The 26,718-nt window shown below is 34.3% G+C and overlaps 2 protein-coding genes across 4 annotated transcripts in view; both read left to right on the forward strand.

The window, feature by feature from the left end:
• The first annotated feature begins 5,318 nt into the window (after positions 1–5,318).
• LOC128557435 (uncharacterized) lies at positions 5,319–8,519 on the forward strand. The gene is made up of 4 exons (XM_053544807.1): positions 5,319–5,398; positions 6,689–6,922; positions 7,364–7,455; positions 8,309–8,519. The coding sequence occupies exons 2-4, from the start codon at positions 6,692–6,694 to the stop codon at positions 8,502–8,504; spliced, it is 519 nt and encodes a 172-aa protein (XP_053400782.1). The 5' UTR covers positions 5,319–5,398; positions 6,689–6,691; the 3' UTR covers positions 8,505–8,519.
• An 8,275-nt stretch (positions 8,520–16,794) lies between these two features.
• Positions 16,795–26,718, forward strand: part of LOC128556838 (uncharacterized) — a 40,283-nt gene continuing 30,359 nt past the window's right edge. For all 3 annotated transcript variants that reach the window (XM_053542534.1, XM_053542535.1, XM_053542536.1), the window contains exon 1: positions 16,795–16,931. The gene's annotated coding sequence lies outside the window, so the exon portion shown is untranslated. The remainder of the gene's footprint in view (positions 16,932–26,718) is intronic.

The following is a 26,718-nucleotide window of genomic DNA, read 5'->3' on the forward strand; positions in this document are numbered from 1 at the left end:
ACCCCTGCATAAAACATTTCATGGTAACTTCATTAATACTTAACAAATTTAAATGAAATAAAGACGAGTGCCGGCCCATACGAAAGCCTCGGTTGTAGGGTTTGGTCATCTGGGTTTCGTATTTTGTGTGAAAAGTGCAACGGCGCATTCTGATGAAACAAATCCAACTGTTTGCACTTTAAAAAAAAACAACGAAACTCGTGTGCCCAAGCCTAACAATCGAGGCTGTAGTTTTCTTATGAGCGGGCACTCGTCCTTATTTCGTTTAAATGTGTTAAGTATTAACAAAGTTATCATGAAAAAATATAAATTTTGTACACCTGCATACCCAAGGTATCGCCACCGTGTTTAAACACATTGTGGCAGTGGACGAAAACACATATTACTTTTAGGTAGGTCAATAAAACTACAAAATAACAATAGTAAGTCATTTATAGTAATGTTACATACTCAATACTATAATTTATCCCCCCGCCAAAGGCGAAGGGGGTATTAGAAATGCTCTCCGTCCGTGCGTGCGTGCGTGCGTGCGTGCGTGCGTCCGCAACGATCTTTGTCCGGAGCATAACTCCAAAAGTACTGGAGGGATTTTCTTCAAACTTCATACACTGATAGAACACATTGGGAGGAAGTGCAGTGTGCAAGAATAATAACTCTACCTTGCCTATTTTTTGAGTTATTCCCCTTTATCTTATTTTCTTAAAAAATTTTGTCCGGAGCATAACTCTAAAAGTACTGGAGGGATTTTCTTCAGACTTCATACACTGATAGAACACATTGGGAGGAAGTGCAGTGTGCAAGAATAATAACTCTACCTTACCTATTTTTTGAGTTATTCCCCTTTATCTTATTTTCTTAAAAAATTTTGTCCGGAGCATAACTCCAAAAGTACTGGAGGGATTTTCTTCAAGCGTCATATACTGATAGAACACATTGGGAGGAAGTGCAGTGTGCAAGAACAATAACTCTGCCTTGCCTATTTTTTGAGTTATTCCCTTTTATCATATTTTCTTAAAAAAATTGTCCGGAGCATTTCTTCTTCATGCATAGAGGGATTTTGATATAAGTTGGCACAAATGTTCACCACCACGAGACAGAATGTCATGCGCAAGATCCAGGTCTAAGGTCAAGGTCACACTTAGAGGCCAAAAGTCAGATACAAGAATGACATTGTCCGAAGCATTTCTTCTTCATGCATGGAGGGATTTTGATGTAACTTGGCACAATTATACACCATCATGAGACGAAGTGTCATGCGCAGTTCCCTTCTTTAGAATTACCTCCCTTTGTTGTTACTTTAAATAGCTTTTATTGTAACTTTTTCATTACTAGTCGTAGGGAAAAATCGAGACCACTTTTCTGTAGTAAAACATGCATGCTACATCCAATTTTGAGGTGTATTTTGACCAATCTCTACCTGGTAAAGATTCTTTTGTGGACTTGCAATTTTTTTTTTTTTTTAAGATTAACTTCCCTTAGTTGTTACTATAAATAACTTATATTGTAACATTTTTATAATTGACCATAGGGAAAAAAACAAGACCACTTTTCTGTGGTACAACATGGATGTTACTTTCCAATTTTACGTGTATTTTAAGATATCTCTACCTGGTAAGGAGTTTTTTGTGGACTTAGAAAAACAAAAGACTTACAATGATTACTAAACAACCACAAAATTAAAATTCCATTTGCAAATACAGCTGCAAGAGTAAAGAAATTTGCTGTGACGGGCATATATTGTGACATTCTGGCACTCGTGTTCCCTGTTAGCTTTCCATTCCTTCTTTTTACAGTAGCCATATAGAAAAACATCATAGCTATACTGTTCATGAAAATAAATAAAATTTAGCAGTAAACCACCTCACCACTGACTTATTCTTTCTTCCACATCTTTAAAACCCCTGATGCGGACCACAACTAAATGGTTCTTCAAAGCTTTCCCCAAAATTAATACTTTCAGACACTAACTTGCCAGGAACTTTAGCCTTCAGTTATAATATGCCCGGCGGGGGGATTGGCCATGTCTAACATGGCTCTTGTATTAAAAAGTTGTAATCACTTCACATTTCCAAATGAATGCAATTCTGTTTCAGGTATGACCGAGCACGTGTGCCAGAAACGCGGGAAAACATTTTCGCGAAAATACAGCTTGACCCGCATCTTGCTATTCACGCAAATCAGGGAAACTTCCATTGTTGCGGGAAAGCGTTTCAGGTAAATTCAAGTTTTAAAAAACTGAACTGGTAAAGTGCCTTTATCCCAATCTTAAGAGAAACAAAACCAATGCAGACAACCTCAGCTATATCCACGGTGGCGATACCTTGGGTATGCAGGGGTGCAAAATTTCTATTGTTTTCATGATAACTTTGTTAATACTTAACCAATTTAAACGAAATAAGGATGAGTACCCTACAACTGAGGCTGTAGTTTTCATATGGGCGGGCACTCGTCTTTATTTCATTTAAATTGGTTAAGTATTAATTAATAAAGTTACCATGAAAAAAAGGTTAAATTTTGCACCCCTGCATACCCAAGGTATCGCCACCGTGTTAAAGGAAGGCTACAATAAATCACTAGAATTTGTCAATTGATACCATCGCGTATCTTTACGCCGCTTTTTTGTCGCATTGGTTGTTCAGTTTACATTACAGCCAAGTTGGTTACAAAATCTGACAAAGGTTATTGGGAATTTAATTATTTCCGAGTTTTAAACGCAAAGATCAAAGTAAAATGAAGTACACTGTCGTACTTAAATACATCAAAGTGAACATCTTGTCACAAGAATTGGTATTTGTGAATATAAGTCAAATGTGTGAAGTAATAAAAAACATTACAGCAAACTAACTGTTTTTAGCGTTTAAGTAGCAGATGTCAAATATCACATGGACATCAAAATGACTATGTTCCGACTTTTAAAAGTAAAGGTGAAAAGTCAAATAAAGGTAAAGTTCAAATATCAAAGAATATAATTGAACGTCATGTGTCAACAATGTTGTTATTTGATTATTAGCCAATTCGGTCAAGTACTAATTTAGAACAAGTTATGGCCAAAAATGATATAATAGATCCAGACCCCTTTATGACACCTATAGCTTTAAATGTAGGTGTCGTATGAACATGTACTCTCCAAAGGTCATAGCAGTATCGTGATCAAGTTTCAAGTTTCTAGTGCCAACGATGTATGAGAAGAAACATGCAAGGACAAACGGACGGACATCATCACAATATATATTGACATATGATATGCCTTTAACAGTTAAAAGTATTTTTCGCTGGCTTTATTTGTCCGTATTATTGCGTGTCTCTAGCAGCCAGTTAAGTCACCCCCACATGTCAAAAGCACCCCCACATAACATAATGAAAACACCTCCCCCACATAGCATTTCCTTTCAATCGCTCGGAATTGCCGAAAATTGGCGATTTTACTGGCTAAAGTTCTACAACAGCTTTGGAACATGTCAAGCCCGGTTCCGCCCTACAAGCCGTTTTTCGAAATACACGGGGAATGCTGGTTTAGTCATTTTCATAAAAATGCACCCCTACATAGCAGTTGCATTTTTTCTGTCAGAATGCGCCGTTGCACTTTTCACAAAAACTACGAAACTCAGGAGCCCAAGCTTTATAGCCGAGGGTGTAGTATTCTGTTGAGCGGGCACTCGTCATTATTTCGTTATAATTGGTTAAGTATTAAGACTGTAATAATGAAAAAATGTTACCTGAATCGAGAGATTCCGCCGCCATTTTGCACCCCTGCATACCCAGGGTATCGCCACCGTGGGTTGTTTGGTTTGCCTTTTTTTCAACTGATTCCCAAACCAGTAAGTGTAATCATGTAAGTGAATATGTCTACTGATAACGAATCATGTTGCTCATTTCGGACCATTTCAAACCATTTCAGCTTTATGTATGTGTTCTGTTAAGGTATGGATGCCAAACAGATGAAATAGTATTCAATAATTGATTTTACCATGGTGACATCAGCACTGGCTTTTTATTTCAGATCTGGCGAAATGGAGACAGTGGGATAAGAATCCCAACATGTTTGCACACTGCATTTACTTTGAATGTCCCCAAACTGTGTGTGCAGTTCGAATAAAACTAATGCAGCATTTAAAAATATATGTTCTGAGCAAATAAATTAAATTAAGGGAGATAATTTAAATGTAAATAAAATTGAGTCCGCCAAACGGGTTCCTGTACACTTTCACTTAACGTCTTTTGTCATTGTATGAAGGTGTAACGAATTCTTTATTTCAATCTGGATTTATACTTCGGGCAAATGCTATGAGTAAATTAAATGAAAGGAGATAATTTGAATAGTAAAGGAAATGGCAGAATCTCCTATACACAGAACTTCCTCTCAGTATATTTTGTCACTGTTTGAAGTTTTATCTAAACTTTGCAAAAATGCCTGCCTATTTTCTAAGGAATATTTAGTGAAAAGTTTCGTAAAATTGATATTTTAATTTGCATCAAAATGCCCGCTGCATAAGAGTATACATGGTGTCAATAAATGAAATATGCCAAATTGGCAATGTAAAGTTAGATACTTTATCTAAATGTCTACAGTTTATATTTTTTACTGTCTTTACAGATTTTTTATTTAATTTTTATTTTCTATTTTTAATTTCAAAGTTTCACGAACGAGAAACATAACTTCCAAATCGGAAAACACAGGTACCGGTATGTATATTTACATTGAATTGCATTCAGTCAGAATTATAACTCCTTTTGCACTCAGAAAATTCAAGTTTTTGTTCAGGTGCGCGTGAAGCTTTTAATGATGCATACTATTGCATAAAATCATTTTGGGCCGGTATAATTCTATGCAACATAAAATTTAAAACAAGAACTTTATATGCACGAGTATTAACTGTGTCTTTGTCAGAATTAAGTGTTGAAGCATCTAGAAATAGAAATCATCAGGCAGGGAAATGTCAAAAAGTGTTATATTAGTATCATTTGTCTAACAGAAGTACTCTATTAAAGACAATCAATTCAATATAAGCCTACATAAGGAGCTTCCCGATCCGGAAGTTAAGTTTCCAATTGAGGACATTTTGAAATTAATGTTGAATAAAAAATTTTATCAGGATATTTAAGAAAAATTGAACGAACGGTAGAAATTTAGACATATTTTTTTGTTAAGGATACCAAGCATATTCTTATCCATCGGGATTTTTTAAAAAAAAGGTGATTTTACTTCCCAAATGGGAATCAAGTAACTATATCTTATATAAAGTTTCCCATTCAGAAAGTAGGGAAACCCAGTTGTTGACTGCCCAAATGTGGTTTCCCCTACTGATAACGGATATAACGCTACTTAACACATTGTTTTAGTCATTACTTATGGTTTATCCACATCTTCAGCGCACATATCGGAATACCAAATTGACAGGTATGCCTGTATGAATATTTTATAAAATAACTTAATATATTGTATTTAAACACCACTATTATAAATAAAATATTGGAATGTTTATAGTCTCTGAACGCTCTTGTAACAATGCAATTTTTAATCTTTTATTTACATGTATATTATATTTAGTATAAACTTTAAATGTCGGAAATTATACACTTGCGTTTTATGCCTTCATTGGGAAGTAACAAGAAAATATATATGTTTAACTTGACATATTAAATAATCTTTTACTTATGAAAACATAATTTTATATTTCAGTTTATATCTAAAAGAGATGAATTTGCAATTATTTCGATCTAATACTGAAAATAACAAATATACATCTACAAAAGGGGAATTTGCAACTTGGTGAAACTTTAACACTTAAACAGCAAAAAGCATTTGAATATTATCCGTATAAGTAGAAGACAGCACCTTAAATAAATAAATGTTTTTCATTATGCTTTTTCTAAATTGTAGTATTGTTGAATGGTGCAAGTTCCTCTTTGTGATGTGTGATAAGCTATGCCGGAGATTCATCAAAAAATGTCATAACGTTTCAATAAAGACTGAAATAATTTTTTCATGAAATATATCAGCATTAGTTCGGTGCAACGAATCTGCGTTTCATTTTTGGTTGCGGGTTTATCCCGCTGCCAAAGTTAAGTGTATTTCTGACAATCATGTAGCATCTTTATTTGATTCCAAATCACATCCAAAGGAATTTGTTCATGTGCTACACAAAGTAGTCCCATTCATGAACAATGCGGATGAATTATCAATGATCAAGCAGTTCTTATTCATCCTCTATCCATTCACACTGGCCATTTAGATTATATAAGATCTGTCAATGATTAGGTATTCCAGCCCATGGTTACATCACTGACTTCCAGCTGTTCAAGTAAGGTCAGGCAGAGTTTATCTTAGATATGAGGCACATTAGTATTTGTTTCTTATACATGTATATTTATAGATTGGCATTTAAAATGAAAATAACTCTAAAACCGGCAACCATCAGACATCTCAAGGCTTTGATTTATTACTAGCACACTAATTAGGTAGGTCCGGTCTGTAATACTAAAATCTTAGTCACCAGAAAGTAAACTTGTTCACTTTCGTAAATCTATTATTCTAATAAATTATATGTGAAAATAGCATACATGTATATGAGATATATATTAAACTGGAATGGCGATTGAACGCAAACTACAGAAAAACTTGTATCAAAAAATGTATATATCAATTTCCTCTGAAAATAAGCTTTACTTCATATGTAATATCTTTTAGGAAATGGCGGCAGAAGTAAAACCACAAGAAATTTTTATGGAGAACATTCAACTAAAGGAAGAAAATGAAAACCTTAAACGGTTTAAGGAAAGAGTTGAGCGACATCCTGGCCTTGCATACGAAAGTCCAGTCACAGATGAAAAGGAAGCTTGGTTGCGGTCTTTCTTGTATGATAAAGATACCAGAGTTGTTATAGATAGAACCCCTTCGTGCAATAAATTTTGCACACACTTTGTGAGTTTTCTTTGGATTCGTTAAGTCGGCTTTCATAAATAATAATTCTGCTTATAATATTTGTTATTTTGTGAATATTGTTTCGTTTCGGTAATTGTGCTAATACGAGGGTTATTCCAGCAATAATTGCCATTGGCTCCATTGTGTATAAAGTCACTTTTCACAGACACTTCGCTGTCCACATCTCGTCTTTTAGCATTTTAAAGCGAACTGAGCGTAGGTGTAGAGCATAGATAATGTTATTACGATTTCAGCATATTTTAAATTTGTATCAGGGAACCTTTTCTCAACACTGTGCATATACTGTAATAGATAAACGAACTAGATAGTAAAACAGCAAAGTCGTTAAGTCTGCTTAATGTCACTGTCACCTTGTTACTTTTAAAATAACAATGTAGATTCTCATATGTCTCTAATGAATAAAATATAAATTTATTGAAGGTATTGAAGAATCTGTTTAAAGTGTTGATGGTAGTCCTGGTTACTGCTTGTGTGATAACTGCGTATATGCTGACAGAACGAAGACATGAAAGGTTGTCAGAGTTATTCTATTTTTGTATTTTCTTATTGTAAACTAATCTCTGTTGATAGGATAAAAGGAATACTGTCATTTTCTTCTAGCGTTTAACTTTCAAATTGCGACATTCTGTATGGTCGTTATTCACAATATGATATAGATGTTGTACTTCTGAATGTATTTATGTTTCAACTATGAAATTTCTTGATACATATACTTGTAACTATTTATATAATATGCACGTAAATGTTAAAATATTTTACTTCATATATATTGGTACTGGTTTGAATGTAAAGGCTCATAATGCCTTTGTTTATAATTTTTGTTACGAACCTAAAACATGCCTAGTTCCTTTTTAAATCCTAGCTTCAACACACTCTTTCCTCAAATTTTGGCAAATGTCTGAATATTGATTGATGACATAGTAGAAAATATAATTGAATCCAATGTTTATGATTAATGCCCTTCATTACCCTAACCGTATTTGATCATGTGTATTAATTAGTAAAAGTAGTGATTTTCTAACCATGTAATTATGTATAACATCCCTTAGGTTAACTGCTTTATTATTTTTTGTATTGCTCGTACATGCTGTGAAATGTTGTACAAGCAGTTTTTTTTACTACGTGCATCGGTGCGTTTCTCTGAATTAAGACGCGGGAGTCAGTGTTAATTATTTATGTAGGTCAAATGTTTCCAAACTCAATATTGATATCAGTTTTGCTCATAAAGACCATCAGAAACTATAACGTTTGTATCCGGGTTCCTCCTTTCTCTTCCATTATCTTAAAACGTCTACGATTATAATATTTAGTTTCAGTAAAATGCAATACTAATCTCCCTTTAATTCAAAACATTACTTTTTTCAGTGCACTGCAAGCTTTGGTTTCCACAGCAACATCGTCTAAGAAAGAGTCGACCGGAGTTTACGGTGGCATTTTACCTATCGTCGCTAATAAAGCTGGAAACACAGTTCAAGACACCATACAGAAGAATTACTTAAACATCGGTTTGTATACTGCAATATACCGGTACTCAATCGTAGCAGATACTTACAGTATATAGCATTCCCTTATGTATCAAGAAAATAGAACCTTGTTTCGTGTATAAAATACTACGTTCAATTTTATACATTTGAAGAGATGTATTATGCAAAGGCTCGTGTCATCTGTCTGTACGAATGTCTCTCTGTACATATGTTCAATAATAACTTTAGTTGCTTTGGATAATGAATCACAAACTTCCTAATAAGCATTAAATGACTTGTGTTGAGTTTAAGGTCAGTTGGTCACAGGTCAGGGTCCTTGTGACTGTTAGTACAAATATCATTTTGAAATTCACTTCCGCTCAGTAAATTGAGAAAGCTTTAAATTGCACATGGGAAGTGCATGACCTCTTATGATTTTGAGGTTAGTGGGTCAAAGGTGAAGGTGAAAGTGACTATTTTGCAAATATCGTTTCCGCTAAATGACCTAAGAATGCTTGTGACACACAGACGTTACATGCATATTGTTCATGGGCATTCAATGATTCCAACTGATCTCGAGGTCATAGATGGAACGGTCAAGGTCACATTGACTGTCAGTACAACTTTTCCTGCTCAATATTTTGAGAATTCCTTGATTTAACATCCTCACAACAGGCAGGTATATAACCCAAAGACAGTGCATGATATCAACTTTAAGGTCTCTTGATCACAGGTCAAGGTCACAATGACTGTTCTTGCAAAGACTGTTTCCGCTTAATGTTAAAGAGCGTTTTGACCAATGACCTCCACACTTTGCTCATGGTAAGTTAAATATGCTCATTAATTTTAAGGCCAGTGAGTCACAAGTCAGGGTCACGGTGTGAGTTTAACAAAGATAGTGTCCGTTCGATACCTTGAGAATACCTTGACATAAGATCCACAAACTTAATATGTTTATTATTCATTTTAAGTGGGTGATCTCTATTGCTTTTAAATTCAGTGGGCCAATGATATAGGTCTTTTACGCTAAAACAGTATATCTAAAAACAATTTTCCTTTGGATCCTGTTACTAGTTAGGCACATTGCACACTTGCAGTGGGTGACTCCTGATTTATGAAGCATATGGTCAAAGGTCTAGGTCAAATGACTGTTAATAGAAAAACCGCTTCTTTACGATATCTTGAGAGCGATTTTAACATAATGTACACATAGCACATTGACAGTAAAGGAACTATATTGATATTAAGGTAAGATCGTTTAAGGGCACGGTCATAGCGACTGTTAAAAAGCCTTGTCCGTCATGTAAAGTGATCATACAGACGTATTATATGTGATGGAACTTGATATCCATCTGTTTGTTTCCCGTTTAGTTTTCGCTCAATTAGTAAATTACTTCTATGATTTTCAAGATTGATATGCGTTTTGCTTATGGTGTATTATGCCCCATCCAGCGGTTTTCTTGTTGTTCTATGTTGTTATGTGAGCTTTTAAAATATGTATTTAAAGAAAGTAAGATTCAGCTGCAAAGCTTAATCATTCACGAATAATACGTTATCATCTGTTTTAGGGTTGCATCAAGACTACCAACTTAGGAATGTCAAGGATCAGAACTTAAACAATCTTTCCCCGACGTGGATTATTCTCTGCTCGGCTATAAAATATTGAAGGGCATCCCGCCCGCCACCGGTCATGACCCTGGCTTCACATACCCAATATTTCGGCATGATTACTCTTCTGGCGGCATGACCGCCGACTGCCGGTACAGTGTACCACGTGGCCTTGTAGTTATCCCGGATGTCTGGTGCGTAACGTCGTTCTCATCAACAGCAATACAGACAAAATACGAATTTTCAAAGGCGTTGTCAGTTTCCGCTAGTGTAAGCGGAGGTGGATGGGGATCGAGCTTTTCTGCAAGTGCAGGGTACAAACAGTCTTCGTCAGAAATGTTCGCTGGAGAATCAGTCTACATTATATCGTCTGCTCATTGTAATTATTACTTTAGTAAGATGATAACAGAAGAGGTCCCACAGTTTGACAAAGTCTTTGTCAAATGGATTCACAAATTGAATGAAACGGATTGTGATCCTGACCTGTACTTCGAATTCTTCGAGACATACGGAACAGATTTTCCAACCGAGGTTACTTTTGGCGCACGATTTATCTACGAGCATAAAATGTCGTCTTCCAAGTATGAAAGTAAAAAGAAAAGTGGGAAGAATGTTGCTGTTCAAGCAAGTTACTCGGGATTGTTTAGTGTAGGCGCTGGTTTCAGTTTAGATTCCGGGCAGCGACAGGCAGCGTCCGAATTCTCGAAATCAGTTGAAACCAAGACAATTACTGTTGGTGCAGCACCGCCTTCAAACGGCGATGCTGTGACGTGGGCGTCAGAGGTTAAGACAAGTCCAGTGCCGACAGCGTATAAATTATCATCGATCGAACTTCTGTTTACTGACAGATACATGGGGAAACTGAATGTAGATTACGGACGTATCCGTAAGAATATAGACACTAAGAAACATGAATCGTGCCTATATCTTCGGACACAAGGGAAAGTTGAGTCATGTGATAGTTTGGTTGCCGGACTTGAGCTGGCAAAGACAAGATTATTCAATCATTACAAAGAAATGCAGGTTTCTTTGAGTTCGGAATGTATCGAGAAATGTCTAGAAGTAGAATGTGTTGCAGTGACAACTTGTATTACTGGCAAGAGTGACAATTATGTATACAATACTTGCTATATGTACACAGAAAGAGGATACTCTACTTGAGGGGAGAAAACCGAAACAGAAAACGCAGTATGGCAAAGCAATATATTTCCAGAGAAAATTAAGCCTCAGATTGAACTTAGCGACACAGCCATTGTCGGCGTACCTCGCGGGTTTGAATATGATCAAGACAAAAATGCAAGTCAGAGAAAATGCCACGAGCTTTGCATCAAGGACGCCCACTTGTTGCGTACACGCACTGTTACTGTCCGAACATTGTTTATTTCGAGCCGTGAGCATGTCAAAACAACTACACCGGTACCAACCAAAGTTGGATAACAACAACAACAACAGCAGTGACATCGACCCAAGAATAAATGATCTTGTTTTCAATTATTTGTTTTCATGAACAATAACTATTTTAGTCTGTTTAACGATTACACGGTATACTGATCACGGATTATTTAATCAATGTTCTTTCTAAAACTGAATGTTCTTGAATGGAAATAAAAGATATTTTATTGAACTTAAATAAATTCATGCTATATCAACGAATGTTTCATCATTTATGTTAAGTTTGTACAGCGATGTCAATAAATGGTTGATCTATACTGGGCACTAAAATCATTCTTTGTCAGTGAATGGTTGGTTTCTAAACGGACAATACGCAAGTCCAATGTCATGTCCATCAATGATAATCAAACGAAAAAAACAACAACAAAAACCATACAATATCTCTAAATTCCTATACTTCATTGTATTGTAACTTAATTCTTTAACGTTTATATAAACAAGAGGGCCATGAAGGCCCTGTATCGCTCACCTGACCTACTGACCTAAAGATCATCAAGATAATTTCATTAAGATATGGTCATAAATGTGGCCTCTAAAGTGTTAACTAACTTTTCCTTTGATTTGACCCGGTGGCCTAGTTTTTGACCCCACATGACCCAGATTTGGACTTGACCTAAAGATCATCAAGATTAACATTCTCTCTAAGTTTCATGAAGATACAGTCATTAATGTGGCATCTAGAATGTTAACATGCTTTTCCTTTGATTTGACCCGGTGAACTAGTATTTGACCCCACCTAACCCAAATTTGAACTTGACCTATAGATCACCAAGATTAACATTCTGACTAAGTTTTATTAAGATATGGTCATAAATATGGCCTATACAGTGTTAACTAGCTTTTCCTTTGATTTAATCTGGTGACCTAGTTTTTTACCCTACATGACCATGATTCAAACTGGACTTTGAGATCATCTTGAGTAATATTCCAACCGAGTTTCATGAAGATACAGTCATTAATATGGCCTCTACATTGTTAACATGATTTTCCTTTGATTTGACCTGGTGACCTTTTTTTTAACTCCAGATAACCCAATATCAAACTTATCCAAGATTTTATTGAGGGTAACATTGTGACCAAGTTTCATTAAGATTGGGTTAAAATTGTGACCTCTAGAGTGTTAACAAGCTTTTCCTTTGATTTGACACGGTGACCTAGTTTTTGACCCCAAATGACCCAATATCAAATTCATCCAAGATTTTATTAAGGGTAACATTCTGACCAAGTTTCATTTAGATTGGGCCAAAATTGTGACCTCTAGAGTGTTAACAAGCTTTTCCATTGATTAGACATGGTGACCTAGTTTTTGACCCTAGATGATCCAATATCAAACTCGTCCAACATTTTATTGAGGGTAACAATGCTGACCAAGTTTCATTAAGATTAGGCCAAAATTGTGACCTCTAGAGTGTTAACAGTCAAATTGTTGACGACGACGGGCGGACGACGGACGACTGACGATGACGGACGACGGACACAGGGCGATCACAAAAGCTCACCTTGAGCACTTCAGGTGAGCTAAAAAATCAATCTTTTATGGAAATATCTTAATTACATGTCATGTCCTTAAATGGACAGAATACTGCGTGGAGCTTATTTATCACTGGCACCAGACCAGAAAGAAAAAGCCATAATACATATTAAACCCTACCCTTAGGTATACTATAAAACCATGGTCATGAATGGAATAGTGTACTAATTCATTTCAATTGCGCATTTCTCACCTAAAACGCGCAGTTCAGTAAATGGATATTATACATATTAGTGGTAATTTATCAGTCGCATTATCGGAGAGAAACTCCCCTAACTAAACTCCACTTCCGATCTAGAGGCAACATTATTCCGATTGGCTGATGTTGTCGCTTACTACACGTGCAACTAGAATGTTTATATTCCGCATAAATGTACAATGTGACTTTATTAAGAAATGCAAATGTGTTCCGAAGTATGATTTCGAATTCGCAATCATTTCTAAGATGACTTTCATTCAACATACCGAGTGTATTGTATAACTGTATGTATTACATATTCTGTTTTTATTTGTTAACATTTAGTCTAACATGTGGACACGGCAGTGCCGTTTAGACTGGAAGTTCATTATGGAAGTCCATCCAAGATTTTTTTTGCCGTAACGTCGAGTGTATCCGCGATATGAAGTATTAAGACAATGTGACTGATAAAGTACCACTTGTTCAATATGCATTCTACCCATTTACAGAAATGCGTGTTTTAGGTGAGAAATGCGCGATTGAAAGCAATAAGTACATTTTCCCGTTCATGACCATGTTTTTGTAGTATACGTAGATAGATATCTTTATTACCACCATATAATGATGAGCATACAAACATATAAAACATGAACGAGAAGTATAAGAAACATAAGAGAAATCTTCTACGGTTAATATTTCAGCAGCACATAAAATAAGTATGGTGTTCAATGTAAACAAGTAAACAACAGATACTTTTACTTTAACAGACTATTTCTAACTTACTAGTAAAACGAAAATACATAGTACATGCATTTTAATAAAAGTACCTTCCTAACATTTCACTTGTCAAGCCTTGATCATGCAGTGAAACACTTTTGCACAGTACAGGACTATATCATCTTTGTCCAGAGTATTACATTCAAATGAAACACATCCAGCCAGTAATTCAAATATTTGATCTATTTGATTGTGTGACATGAACCTTTTATGATACTCAACATTCGTCGACGTAAGCAACTTCACCAAAAGTTGTCTCCGCAGAGTTCCATTTGATGTACAATATTGAATCTTGTGAAGAATTACATTTTCAACCAAAGAATCACATTTGTCACATATTTAACGACCAGAATAGGACCGGAGCTTTGTCAGTATAAATACGGCACTGAAACAGATCCTTTTGAAGCTGGAAATTTACGACATAGGTTCCATAGGTAGCACGCCCCATTCTCCATAAATATACCTGGATAGAACCCTTCAAACGTTCCATTACATAGTCTGGTCTTTACTGTATCAATTTGAACACCGTAAAACACTTTTCATCAGCATATTTTTCCACGCAAATGTAGATGGAAAGCAAGCTGTTTTCATAAATGTTTGTAAGACTTCAACAAGGTTATATTTCCTCAACAAATTAAAAATATCAGGAATAAAGCCTAAACTCTGTCTTTCGCAGCATTGCTCAAATCTGAAGAGTCTATGTACGAAGATCTTCTTTGCAAAGTAATTACAAGGAAGTGTACACAATTGCCCTAGGAAGTTAAGTTTAATGTAATCAACATGGGTCATTATTGATGTAAATCCAAGAGAATGCAATGCGAAGTCATTATTGGCATTAAGTGGAAGTTTTTGAACAAACTTTACGCAGAATCTAAGCGCACGTTCCAGTTTTACAACGTTCGATCGTGTCATATAATTCCATGTGGGACACCCATATAGAGCCTTTGGTAGCACTATACATTTGTAAATCTTCGCAGACGTCAGAGGGTTTAGTGTTCCAGAAGAAATATCACTGTGCAAATTCTATCTAGCCTGCCAGTGATAAATGAGCTCCACGCAGTATAAACACAATATAGATGTATATTTGATGGTATGTCTCAAGAAAACACATATAGATTTTCGAGTTTTATTGTATTGAATATCCGATTTTCTTTCTAAGTTCATTTACTGTTATGTCAATGAACAGTTGATCTATAATGGGCACTAACATCATTCTATATCCATGATTGGTGGATTTTTTAACGGACAATATGTAAGTCCAATGTCTCTTACCAAAGGCAGTTTTAGAAATTCACACACATTTACAACTTAAGCTTGCAAAAATAATTTGTCGGGGCCTCACAATCCATTATAACAACAATTACCCGCCTTGAGTGCAATCATAATTGGTAAAATGTTGTACGGAGTTGTTATACCCCCCACCCCCACTCCCCAACCCAAAAAAAACGAAGTTTGGGGAGTATTTAGGAGTGAGCTTATATGTTGGTCGGTCTGTCGGTCCGTTGGTTTTCATGGTTTCCGGACAATAACTCATGAAAGGCTTGATAGATTTAAATAATTGTTGGTACACAGGTGTAAAATAATAAAACACAATTCAATTTCGACTTTGAGCTCAATAGGTCAAAGGTCAATGTCACAATGACGCGGAACAGTTAAATGGTTTCCAGATGATAACTTGAGAACGCTTGGGCCGATGATCATAAATTTTGGTGCAAAGATGTAACATCATAAAATACAGGTCAACTTTGACTTTGAGGTCAGTATGTCAAAGATCAAGGTCACAATGACCCGGAACAGTTAAACGGTTTCCGGATGATAACTTGAGAATGCTTAGGCCTAGGATCATAAATTTTGGTACACAGGTATAACATCATAAAATACAGGTCAAGTTCGACTTTGAGATTAGTAGGTCAAGGGTCAATGTGACAATGACCCGGAACAGTTAAACATTTCTGGACGATAACTTGAGAACGCTTGGGCCTAGGATCATGAAAGTTGATAGAAATCTAGTCATGACCAGCAAAAGAAACCTATTGATTTTAAGGTAAGTAGGTCAAAGGTCAAAGACACAGTGACCCGGAACAGTTAAATCGTTTCCGGACGATAACTTGAAATTGCAGGAGATGACCCCTATTGATTTTGTGGTTCAACTTTAACATTGGCTTACGTCTGTGACAAGGCCGTATTGTTGGGGTATAATTCGTCTATAGTTTAGACTAAAACGCTTGATAAATTCTTTCATGTTAATTTTGGCATGGTTTTCGAAAGCTTATAATAAAGTGTATGTGATTCTCTTTCACTCAGAAGTTTTTATGAGTTTTAGTCTTAGATTTTGAATTTGCTAAAAAACAGAAGAAAGTTCAGTATAACCTAAAGCAGTCTAAACTTACACTGTACTCTACTGAACGTACTTACCTGTAGAAACCTGATACAGACTATAATTTGTGAAAACCCAAATTCAATGAATGCCAAAATACTAAATATATTTTCAATTTGTGAGATCTTCCTTCCCAAATTATAACTTCTGTGTTAAAATGGAAAGATAAAGTGACATTCTACAGAGGTATGTTTAATAGAACAGAACGGAACAGAACAAATACTTTATTAAACTTTGTACGCAATTCATCATTTGTAATGCGCATTATTCACATATATTCTGTCAACATGAAAATAAACATAAAATAAAGGATGTTGCAAATCGGATGAGTTTGTAATATAACAACAAGTGTGATAATCATTGATAACGTATTAAGCCATTTAAATGACTAAATCATACGGATGTTGGTGTGGCCAATATGTTAATATTTAACTATTAATATAATCATTATCACACCATTTGAGTTGCTCCTTCAGTTAAGATGTCCTGTAAATTTGATATTGTTTAAATTCTATGTAATGTCAGTGAAATTGATATGATTGAAAGAGTCCTACTTTCCATTCTGATCACAGGAATTAGATGGACCTAAACCGTGTTCGGTGGTAAGATTTACCTATCTATCTTTAGAACGTATTATTGTGTAAAATAAATTCGGTTTAAACTAATTTTATTTTTCAACGCACGATAACCTTTTATGAGTTTTAATTATGTTTAACCATTAAGTATCAATATAACTATTTTCATTATTAGTACTTGATAATGGAGGGAGTGGAAGGTGGATGTGGTTTGAACAGACTTTATTCAAGAAAGGAAACATTATACAATTATTTACTCTTGAGCCATTGGATATGAAGTGATATTCACCAGAAGATGGCAATATTGACCGAGGCGATAACTGTTTTATTATATGGGTTTCATTATATGGGTTAAGGTTTATAAATAAGTAACATAAATTTGTTGCAACATTTTTAATGTTTGAAAGTAAAAATAACTGTGTGAAATCTTATTAAAGATTATTTAGAATCATTCAGTGCATATACAGTTTCTTAAGTTATCGCTGAAATATATTGTAGTTGATTGTAATCTGAGCATTTTGGCCAGTTATCATTGGCTAGAGTAACACCTGTAGCTGATTTTTCCACTGTTCATATTGTAACTAGAGCTACTTCCATTCTATTTTTTTTTTGAAAGTATTGTTTAATAGGAAAAACCTACTAACCATTAAACATGAAATATATTTTGAAAGATGATGAACGGTTTCGGCCAATGAAATTCATGTTATTTTTAGAACGAATGATAATAGTTTATACATGATGCTTGTGACTTGCGTGTTATGATTGTCATACTAAGCACTGAAAACGATATATATCCGAATTGAAAAGCACAATACGGATTAAATACAGGGGAAAAAAGATGTGGAGAAAGATGCTCAAGTCTTTACATTTTAATATTGTCTATAAACATTTAAAAATCAATAAAAACAAAGAAATAAATAAATAAACCGGTAAATCAATTACATATATTAAGATTTTATTGAAAATGAAGATCGTTTCATTTCGGACTTCACATATTTCAGTTGTTTTAGTTACTATTGTAAAGAATTTATGGGCATTTATATCTGTTACAGTAAGCACACCCCTGAAATAACTGCCAAATGGGTATCTCAGAGGTAGATTTCTGCGTTTACGTTGTGGCCGAATCCGTTAGTGTTTAAAGGGGTATTTTAATGAACAAAGCATAAAAAGAACACATGAGAAGAGTAGTGTATTTCAAAATATTAAACACTAGGTATTTATTTTGCCATTAAGTAAAAATATTACATCTGAAGAGAATGATATGTTTTGTTTTTATTTTATTGTATTAGACACCGCTTCATCGCTTGAAAAGCATAGATGAGAGAATTACGTCATTAAATCGTCTTGCCAAATTCATATCAGTCGCATGCCTTAATTGACTGCAACTTAGTACGTATATTATGTGAATTCAGCATTCAAAATACTATAGGAAACCCGCTCAACGCAAACAGTGATTGAGAAGGTGAACAACCTACTCCCAAGGAACCATTAAGGGGACGCAGACTTTGAAATTAGAATTGGGTGGGGTATGATAACATTTACCTGCAAAAAAGTACAAAGTTTTGGTACATGAAATTGATATTGTTTCAACTGTTATAAGTACACAAAGGATTGCTCACTAAAATAAAAATGAGAAGAACTCAAAGAAGAAAGTTATTGTTGAATTACATATGACTTATTGTGTATATTCAAAGTCAACAATTAATATTCTTTGTGCGAAAATAATAGTGTTTTACCCTGTCCAAACATATATCAATATCCTACAGATTCTAATTTAAAGAAAAAAAGTGAAATAAGTTCACTGTGTTTATTTTCATTTTTGCATATGTAAACTTACTAATACACAGCAGGAATGTCAAAGATTAAAAAATGGACGAATATACAGGTATCCTCACTTTAATGTCATTTATAATTTGTCCTTGAAATCTCCACCATACTTTTTCATATTTCTGTTTGCACGAGTTGCACGAGACTGCTGTCATTCACGTAAAAAACGGGATCAGACAAGTTGTAAATGCAATAACACTGTAGTCTTATTTGATTAAAATGTCTCTTAATAACTACACAAATCTATAGTCTTAGTTGACAACGCGTTTAGTTAAACAATGGTCATTGAGTTTATCAATCTGTTCTAGAAACGAATCATGTTTCATATTCAGCTATCATCGGTAATTACTGCTAAGCCGTCTAATATCGCCATTAAAAGCAGCCAAGAGTGCAAACCAAACAACTTATTGCCATGAGATGATGGTTATCGATAGTTTGCTATTTTGTTTGGATGCATTCTATGCTTCCAAAAGATCTTCTTACAGATGTTATGGTATAAATTCCCAAACCCCAAATACCAGTAGTAGTAGTCCAAAATGGGGTAACACCCGATAAATAAAATGTTTTAAATGATGAACCCCAAATATAATCTTTCCGACTGCTCGACCCACGCACTTAGAAAGAATTTCAGTTTTTGTGGAGAAATCACCTTTATAATGAAAAGCAACACCGAAGTACAACTCAACACTTTCTAGAGCGTTTTGACAGACAGTAAAGTGCGACCTTAAAAGGAAATGCATGCACTTGAAGTTGTAAGTATTCATAAGGACACGACTATGTTTACACCAGTTGTGAAGGAAGTTTAACATTCTTTGCAAACCGTCTCCGATTTTAGCAAACATCACCATGCCATCTGCATAAAGTTACATGATCACTTTTCTTCCTTCTAGCTCAAAACCGAGATCAAGGTCATTGATCACTTTCACAAGGTTATTGATAAAGTCGAAAAACTTGTAGGCGAAATGTTGTCATCTTGCTTTACTCCGGTCGTCCAATTGAACTAGTTCGTCTCTTCATTGCTCTTTTCCACGCATGAAACGAATGCTGATAGATGCTGTATGTATAAGATTTTAGTTTATGAAATTATATGTTTGTATGATTGTATAGGAACATACAGGTGTGCTACTGGAAACTTGTATGTTACTTGATACACTCAAACTTTCTGTCACATAGTACTTACAGTGTGGCAATGAATATATTGCAAAAAGTCAACCGAGTTTCAAACATTTTCCGTAATTCATTTTCGTAAATTCCATGCTACTCTGTTTTTGTGTTTTTGACAAGCATTAGGTTAAACATTGCTCTATATATACCAACTAAAGGTATACTGTAAAATGATTTAATTTCGTAGGCATGAAATTTCTTGGTTTTGGTCAAAACGGCAATTTCGTGGGAATATAAATTAGTGGATTTCAACTTTTGAATATAAAATGAATGGGAAGTTTACTTGTTCGCTGGGAATAATTTCGTGCATTGACTCAACCAGGAAATCTACAAAAATTAGTCCCCCACGAATATTAATGATTTTGCAGTATTAGATCCACATTATATATCTGAAGATATGAATAATTACTTGATATAGTTTATGCTTACTTAAAATTTACAGGTTAATATGTCTTAACAGTACTATGCGTATATAGTGCAGATAGATAGATTTATTTCAATATAAAATGTACAATTACATGGCAAGTATGATATTAATAGATACAACAAACGATAAAGAATGTATGAATTAATATAGCCATGTCAATCCACATTATATGTCAAGGATAACACAAAAAAAGAGTTACAATAGACACTTATTTCCATTGTGGTCCTTGAGATGTAGTGCTGTATGACATAGGAAGATATCATTGAGTGAGAATTATTCTGAGTTGCCGTGAAACATTAGAATGGCACTATCTATCTGAGCAGATTGAAAATTTACTAGCATATGTTGTAAATATTGAACATTTAAATGACTAGACTATGTATCTGAACAAGTTGAAACTTACTAGAAAAAATGTTTATAGCACATGTTGTAAATGTTAAACAGAATTAAAGAAATGTTCATTGACCCTGGATTTAAACGAAGAGGTGTTTCTAGAATCCCTAATATATTAAGGCAAACTGTTCCACAAGGTGCACCCCATATAGGCAAAAGACTTTTTGCCATTGCCTTTGACAATAGGAATAGCATATCTCTAGCTATCTGACACTATATCACATAGACTATCAGAGTTGGAACCGACCTTGACCCTGAACCTAGTTATAAACAACACTGACGGGGGTAAAATTATCACTCATATATGAGATTAATTTCGAAAACATGACAAAGAGGTATTTGATTCACTCTGTCTGCAACGGGTAACCAGTTAAAATTTGAAAAATGCTCTTTACCTACATAAGACTTAGGATGTAAACTTAATACAAATCTGATGGGCTTATTTTGAGTGACCTGTAACTTGTGTTTTAATTAACTCTTGAGTTAAACTGTTGTACCAAACAGATGAAGCATACTCAAAATGACACTGTATAAGGCAAGAGATTTAAAGCTTGTTAGTGTTTCGGGTAAGAAATTCCCTTTTACGATACAAACATTTTAACCTAGCATTGGATTTCTTGATTACAGATCTAGCCATAGAATCAAAGGACAAACACTGATCAAGGGTGGCAGGAAGATATTTAACTGATTTTTGGATTTAATTGTTTGACCATTGCAGTTTATATCAAGATTGGACTGGGATATTAACCTTTTTGGGGACCCAAATAAAATATATTCTGTTTTGCTAAGATGCAAAGACAGCTTGTTACAAACATGCCACTGACTGACAATATTCAAGTCAAGACTCAAAGTCTTTTCGATGTCTCGCTTGGTTTTGGCCGAGACAAGGATTTCTGAATTATCCGCATAAAGTAAAAGTTTGTTCTTTATAGCGGCAGACATCTCATTCACGTAGATTAAAAGAAGCAAATGACCTAAAATTGACCCTTTGGGGACACCACAGTATACATTGGCTGTTGAGGACAGAACACATGAGAGCCCCATTAGTTGGTGTCTGTCTGAAAGATAAGAAGAAAACCATTGTATGGAAGTTGCAGAGAGACCTATAGCTTTCATTTTCATTAAGAGAACGGAATGATTTACTGTATTAAATGCCTTTTGGAGATCCAAAAGAACCATGCCAACAAGATAACCTTTGTCTATTTGAAAACGGATATAATCAGTGAGATAAATAAGTATCGGTGGAAACACCATGCCTGAAACCTGTCTGGAAGTTATACAAGAGCCACACTTTACTGTGTATACATGACATTTATTGTATCAATAGGCTATAATGTCTTAATAAATCAGTCTTGTTTTAAGGTGATTTTGAACATAAAATGCAAAAGAAACCATTAACTAGGAGTTTTATGGTTTGTTTTTGTTCTGAACATTTTGATTAGATTAGATATCAATGAAATAACAGCATGTTATTTTGTATGTTGTTTTTAATTTTTGACTTCTCCTAAACTTGCGGTACGGTCAGTTTTCTAAATATATAGTAATAATTTGATTACTAACAGATATAAATGAATATGTGACAAGTCTTAACCAGATGGGCTGATCAATATTTGCTGAGGCATTCTATAACGTTGATCAGAAAACTAATGCCGACGTTCTCTGTAAAATTTGAGTAACTCTTAATCAATTATACCGCAATATATTTGAGGTATGATAAACATGTCCCACGTTCATATTGTTTGTATACTGAATGCGAATCAAGCATAAAACTGTACATTAATTGTGCATTTACATAGCCCAAATTGTTTATTTACCTTCCTTATGCGTATACAAAGCTTCTGCTTGATGAGTTATAAATCACTTCAAAACGGATCTTATGTCTAGCATTGCCCTTGATGTCCGGAAAGCACTTTCAGTACAAGCAATTAAGTTTTTTCATTATCAATGTTATGAGCACATCATTATGGAAAATATTCAATATAGTAGACTTTTAACTTTCATATACTGGATACAAAGTATCACTTGCCGTAAGTAGAACTATATATTCCATTGACAATAGTGAAGACTCGATAACTTGGTTTCATTGACAAACAGTCTACCAATATCATAATTATACAAAAAGCCATGTCAGTGAAAGTGATCTTACTTTTAAATTCATATATAACACTTACAAAAAAAGATAAATTATGCAGTAACGGTTATCGGAAATTGACCTTACGGATTTAACCTTTAGCCTGCTGACGGCATGTGATTTTGCCTTTGCGGTCGTGAAGGTTGATCATTGTCTGCACTATGCGCTATTCAGTCAGTAAATTTTCAGTAAACACCCCTCTGAATAGTATGTGGTACTACCCAATTGAATGATGGATCAGTCCATTTTAAAAATATAGCAAGGTAAAGGTTAAATCAAATGATTGTGATTTATCTATACCGATAATGTTATACAGACAACGACGATGTAATTTAACATATATGATTATTGACATGTCATAAATGTGTGTGTAACTTTTTAGAATGACAACCTACCCTTTTTGTAGCAGAGTATTTGAATAATTAGAAGATTAGTTAGATAGTATCTGGAAATTATATCAAAGCCATTTTCAACATACAGTGTAAATGTAAAATGTAATAACCGTAATAAAAAGACTGCACAGGAAAATGATATTTGTGTTTATTTGCGAAAGTTTGAAACAATTTGACAGCTTTAGCAAGTTTTATTATCTCCCTTACTATATTATTTGATTGCTAAACCAAGATATATTTGGAATAATGAAAACTATATTCTGAAATCATTGAAAAAAATGTATCTTCATGTGTAAAGGACAAGGCTCACAAAATTTCAATTGTTTATACTCTATTCTAAATCTAGTTATTGTTGTTTTTTTTGTAGAATTATTGTATTCTTCAAAACATGTCACAGAATATTGCTAATGTCACAGACAGACTCTTGAGGAAATAGGATTTTTGTTTCCATAGTAAGGCCATATGGGATTGTTTAATTGGCAACACAGTCAAGGACAACAAATATACTTTGACCATTTGTGAAATTATTTTAACAAAATTTATGTTTATTTTTGGTTATTGTCAAAAGCTGTGTTCGTACTGAAAATGTCAGATTTGTTAAAAAAGAATATTTTAAAAGGAAAATTACCCATACACGTAACGTTGAATGAGTAATGAATAAATTGCAAACAATGATAAAACAGATTATTATTTACCTATACAAATTCTGTCAAAAATACTTCTAGTATTTCTCAAGTAAATGTGAAAAGGCAGAAATAAATTCCGTATTGTACCTTTTGTATTGTATGTTGTCTGACTACTTTCATTTGGCATGTATGACCTGACACAGTTCTATAAAAAGCGCATAGAAAAATCTCACTCATTCCTAAACACTGAAGATTCCGTTCGATATCAAAACAACAAACTAAAAGGTGGAGTTATATAATAAAAGGGTCATTACAACAGTAGCTAGATCTGGGATTTTGTATTTGGCTCTCGTGGATTTTGCAAGGTCGGATCACACTCGGCGCTTACGCGCCTCGTGAGATCCAGTCTAGCAAACTCCACTCGAGCTGAATACAGCATCCCAGATCGAGCTACTATTATGATAACCCTATTTTATTATATACCTATATAAATTCTGTCAAATACAACTTGTATTTCACAGTAAATACGAACAGGCCTAAAAATCCGTACTATACCTTTTGCATTGTGTGTTGCCGGACTACTTTCATTTGATGTGCATGACCTGACACAGTGCTATAAATAGCGCACACTCAGGGATTAACGTTGAAGTTTCATTCGATAACAAAACAACAAACAAAAAGATAGGGGTATATGATAAAGGGTCATTATATCAGATCCGATCTAATATATCCACTCAAGCGTAATACAGCATCCCAGATCAAGCTACTGTTATAAAAACCCTATTAGAACTAGATGAATGGAAACTTGGAATTTATTTCATTTAGATATTTTAGTCTTAGGTCATATTAAGACAAAGCTCTGTCCAATTTTCATGTCAGATGAAACAGTTTAGTGTCATTTTTTTGGTACTTTATGCATGTATATTTAACAATAATAATACGAACTCGCGAAACGTTGCAGATGGCATGGTTTTGATTTTGTACATTGTACGATGTATAAATGTTACACGTACTCTTTGAAATATGCTTCCAAAGCTTGTCATATAATGACTCTGTGGTGAAAGAAATGAGCGGTCTCTCTTTTTGAAGTAAGGGCATTCAAGCTGGATCTAAATACAAAACATTTAAGAATCATCTATGATAAACATTTAAACATGCATTTGACAAATCCTGGCGTAGATATAACCCTATGCCAATTAAACTGTGAACTTCACCCATAGGTTGACAATCGAAAAGTGGAATTTCCAATGTCATACATAGATACTTCATTTTGAAAAAATGCCATCAATTTTGTTCGAAAAGTTTGCAGATACATGTACTTCCCAATATATCTTTCCTTTGACAATGCCGGTATCTGTTCAATTGATTCAGTTATTAATAAAAAAAAATATTAAAAAGTTATGGTTGTTCTGGCAATCGGAGTGTGCTACCAGAAAAGTTTATATGAATATATTATTAAGGCGACACATTCACATTTTAGAAAATCTTTGTTTTCTTAGCCTTTTCTCTCTCAACACGAAATGCGGGTACCTTAAAAGTTGCCAGTTGTACAACTTATTGATATATAATTTGCGCATAACACCCCAATAAAAAATTAGATAAATTGTAAACCGTTTTCAAATTAAGGAGAAAATCAACATTTTTTTCTGCTTTTTAACAATATCTAACAATCACTTTCACTCACTTTACTATTGTTTCAATGTCATAACACACTTTGTGCCAGAATCGATGGAAATTAATATGTTGGCAATTTTAACATAAATTTTGGGCATATTTTTCACGGTTGTTTAATTATTGCAAACTTCTTACATAGCTTCATAATGTAACATGACTTTTTGACAACAAATCAGGGCCTGCTTAACTCCGGTACACTCAATACCGTAATATTCATGTTAATATCTATTTAATCCGTTACCATAACTTACGTAGCTCCATACACTTACAGTGATAGTTTTCACTGTTAGTTAATATAAATTGTCATACATATTGCAGTCTAAAGGGGATGTAATATTTTATTACATGTGATAATATGTGCAATATCATACATATCAAAGATAGCGGGTTAAAACCATTACATGTTTATGTAAATCACCGTCTATAAGGCTTCTTATACTGGTTAAAACAGCTTTATTATATAAAGGTAAAAAAGTATAAATTTTTAGGTGGCATAACGATTTTCTGATATTTTATTGCTAATGTCTGCAAGGGCTTGCGTCTTCTTTATAAATTTTACAAGGTAGATTAACCAATTTTTGAAATCACATTGATCAAAGTGTTTATAGGTAGCATAAGAGAAAAGTAATAAATTATCTACACAGTCATCATCAATTTTAACAAGACTTACAACAGATGTTATTCCTATATGAAGTTTTTACAACATTCACTATATGTAGGATCAAAGTCGAATGATGTTTCCATTTTATTACCTTTCTGTGGTTTCGACTGTATATCTGCATATATATTATCAAGGGCATAAAATCAATTTAAAGGCGGATATGGAAATTCTGTGACACTATTCCCCCAAGCATGCAAACTATATTTAATACAGTACAAAAAGATAACACAAATGTCAAAGTTGTCAGCGCAGTTCAAAAATTCCCTTTTAGAAAACATAATATGGTAAAATTACTTTTTAAGTAAATGGTTTGCATGGAAGGGCATTTTAATACTTATAGGTTATTAGCTGTGTATCGGGAAATATGCAGTAGTTCTGCAGCGGACATATTGCGCGACATTAGGAGCATATAATATTATTCAGCTAAAGAACGAGTGCATCCGAATCTTTTTATTACAAACGTATCTGCACGTATACATGTTTGTCAGTAATATGAATTTGTTCAATCACCTGAATAAG

This window comes from Mercenaria mercenaria, chromosome 5, assembly GCF_021730395.1.
Source record: "Mercenaria mercenaria strain notata chromosome 5, MADL_Memer_1, whole genome shotgun sequence".
Lineage (NCBI taxonomy): Eukaryota > Metazoa > Mollusca > Bivalvia > Venerida > Veneridae > Mercenaria > Mercenaria mercenaria.

What these genes read in the sequence shown, in the direction of transcription:
- LOC128557435 (XM_053544807.1), top strand. Translation starts at nt 6,692, where the DNA reads ATGGCGGCAGAAGTAAAACCACAAGAAATTTTTATGGAGAACATTCAA. An exon ending in ATAAATTTTGCACACACTTT is followed by an intron (nt 6,923 to 7,363) that starts GTGAGTTTTCTT and finishes AATTTATTGAAG; the next exon opens with GTATTGAAGAATCTGTTTAA. An exon ending in ACAGAACGAAGACATGAAAG is followed by an intron (nt 7,456 to 8,308) that starts GTTGTCAGAGTT and finishes TACTTTTTTCAG; the next exon opens with TGCACTGCAAGCTTTGGTTT.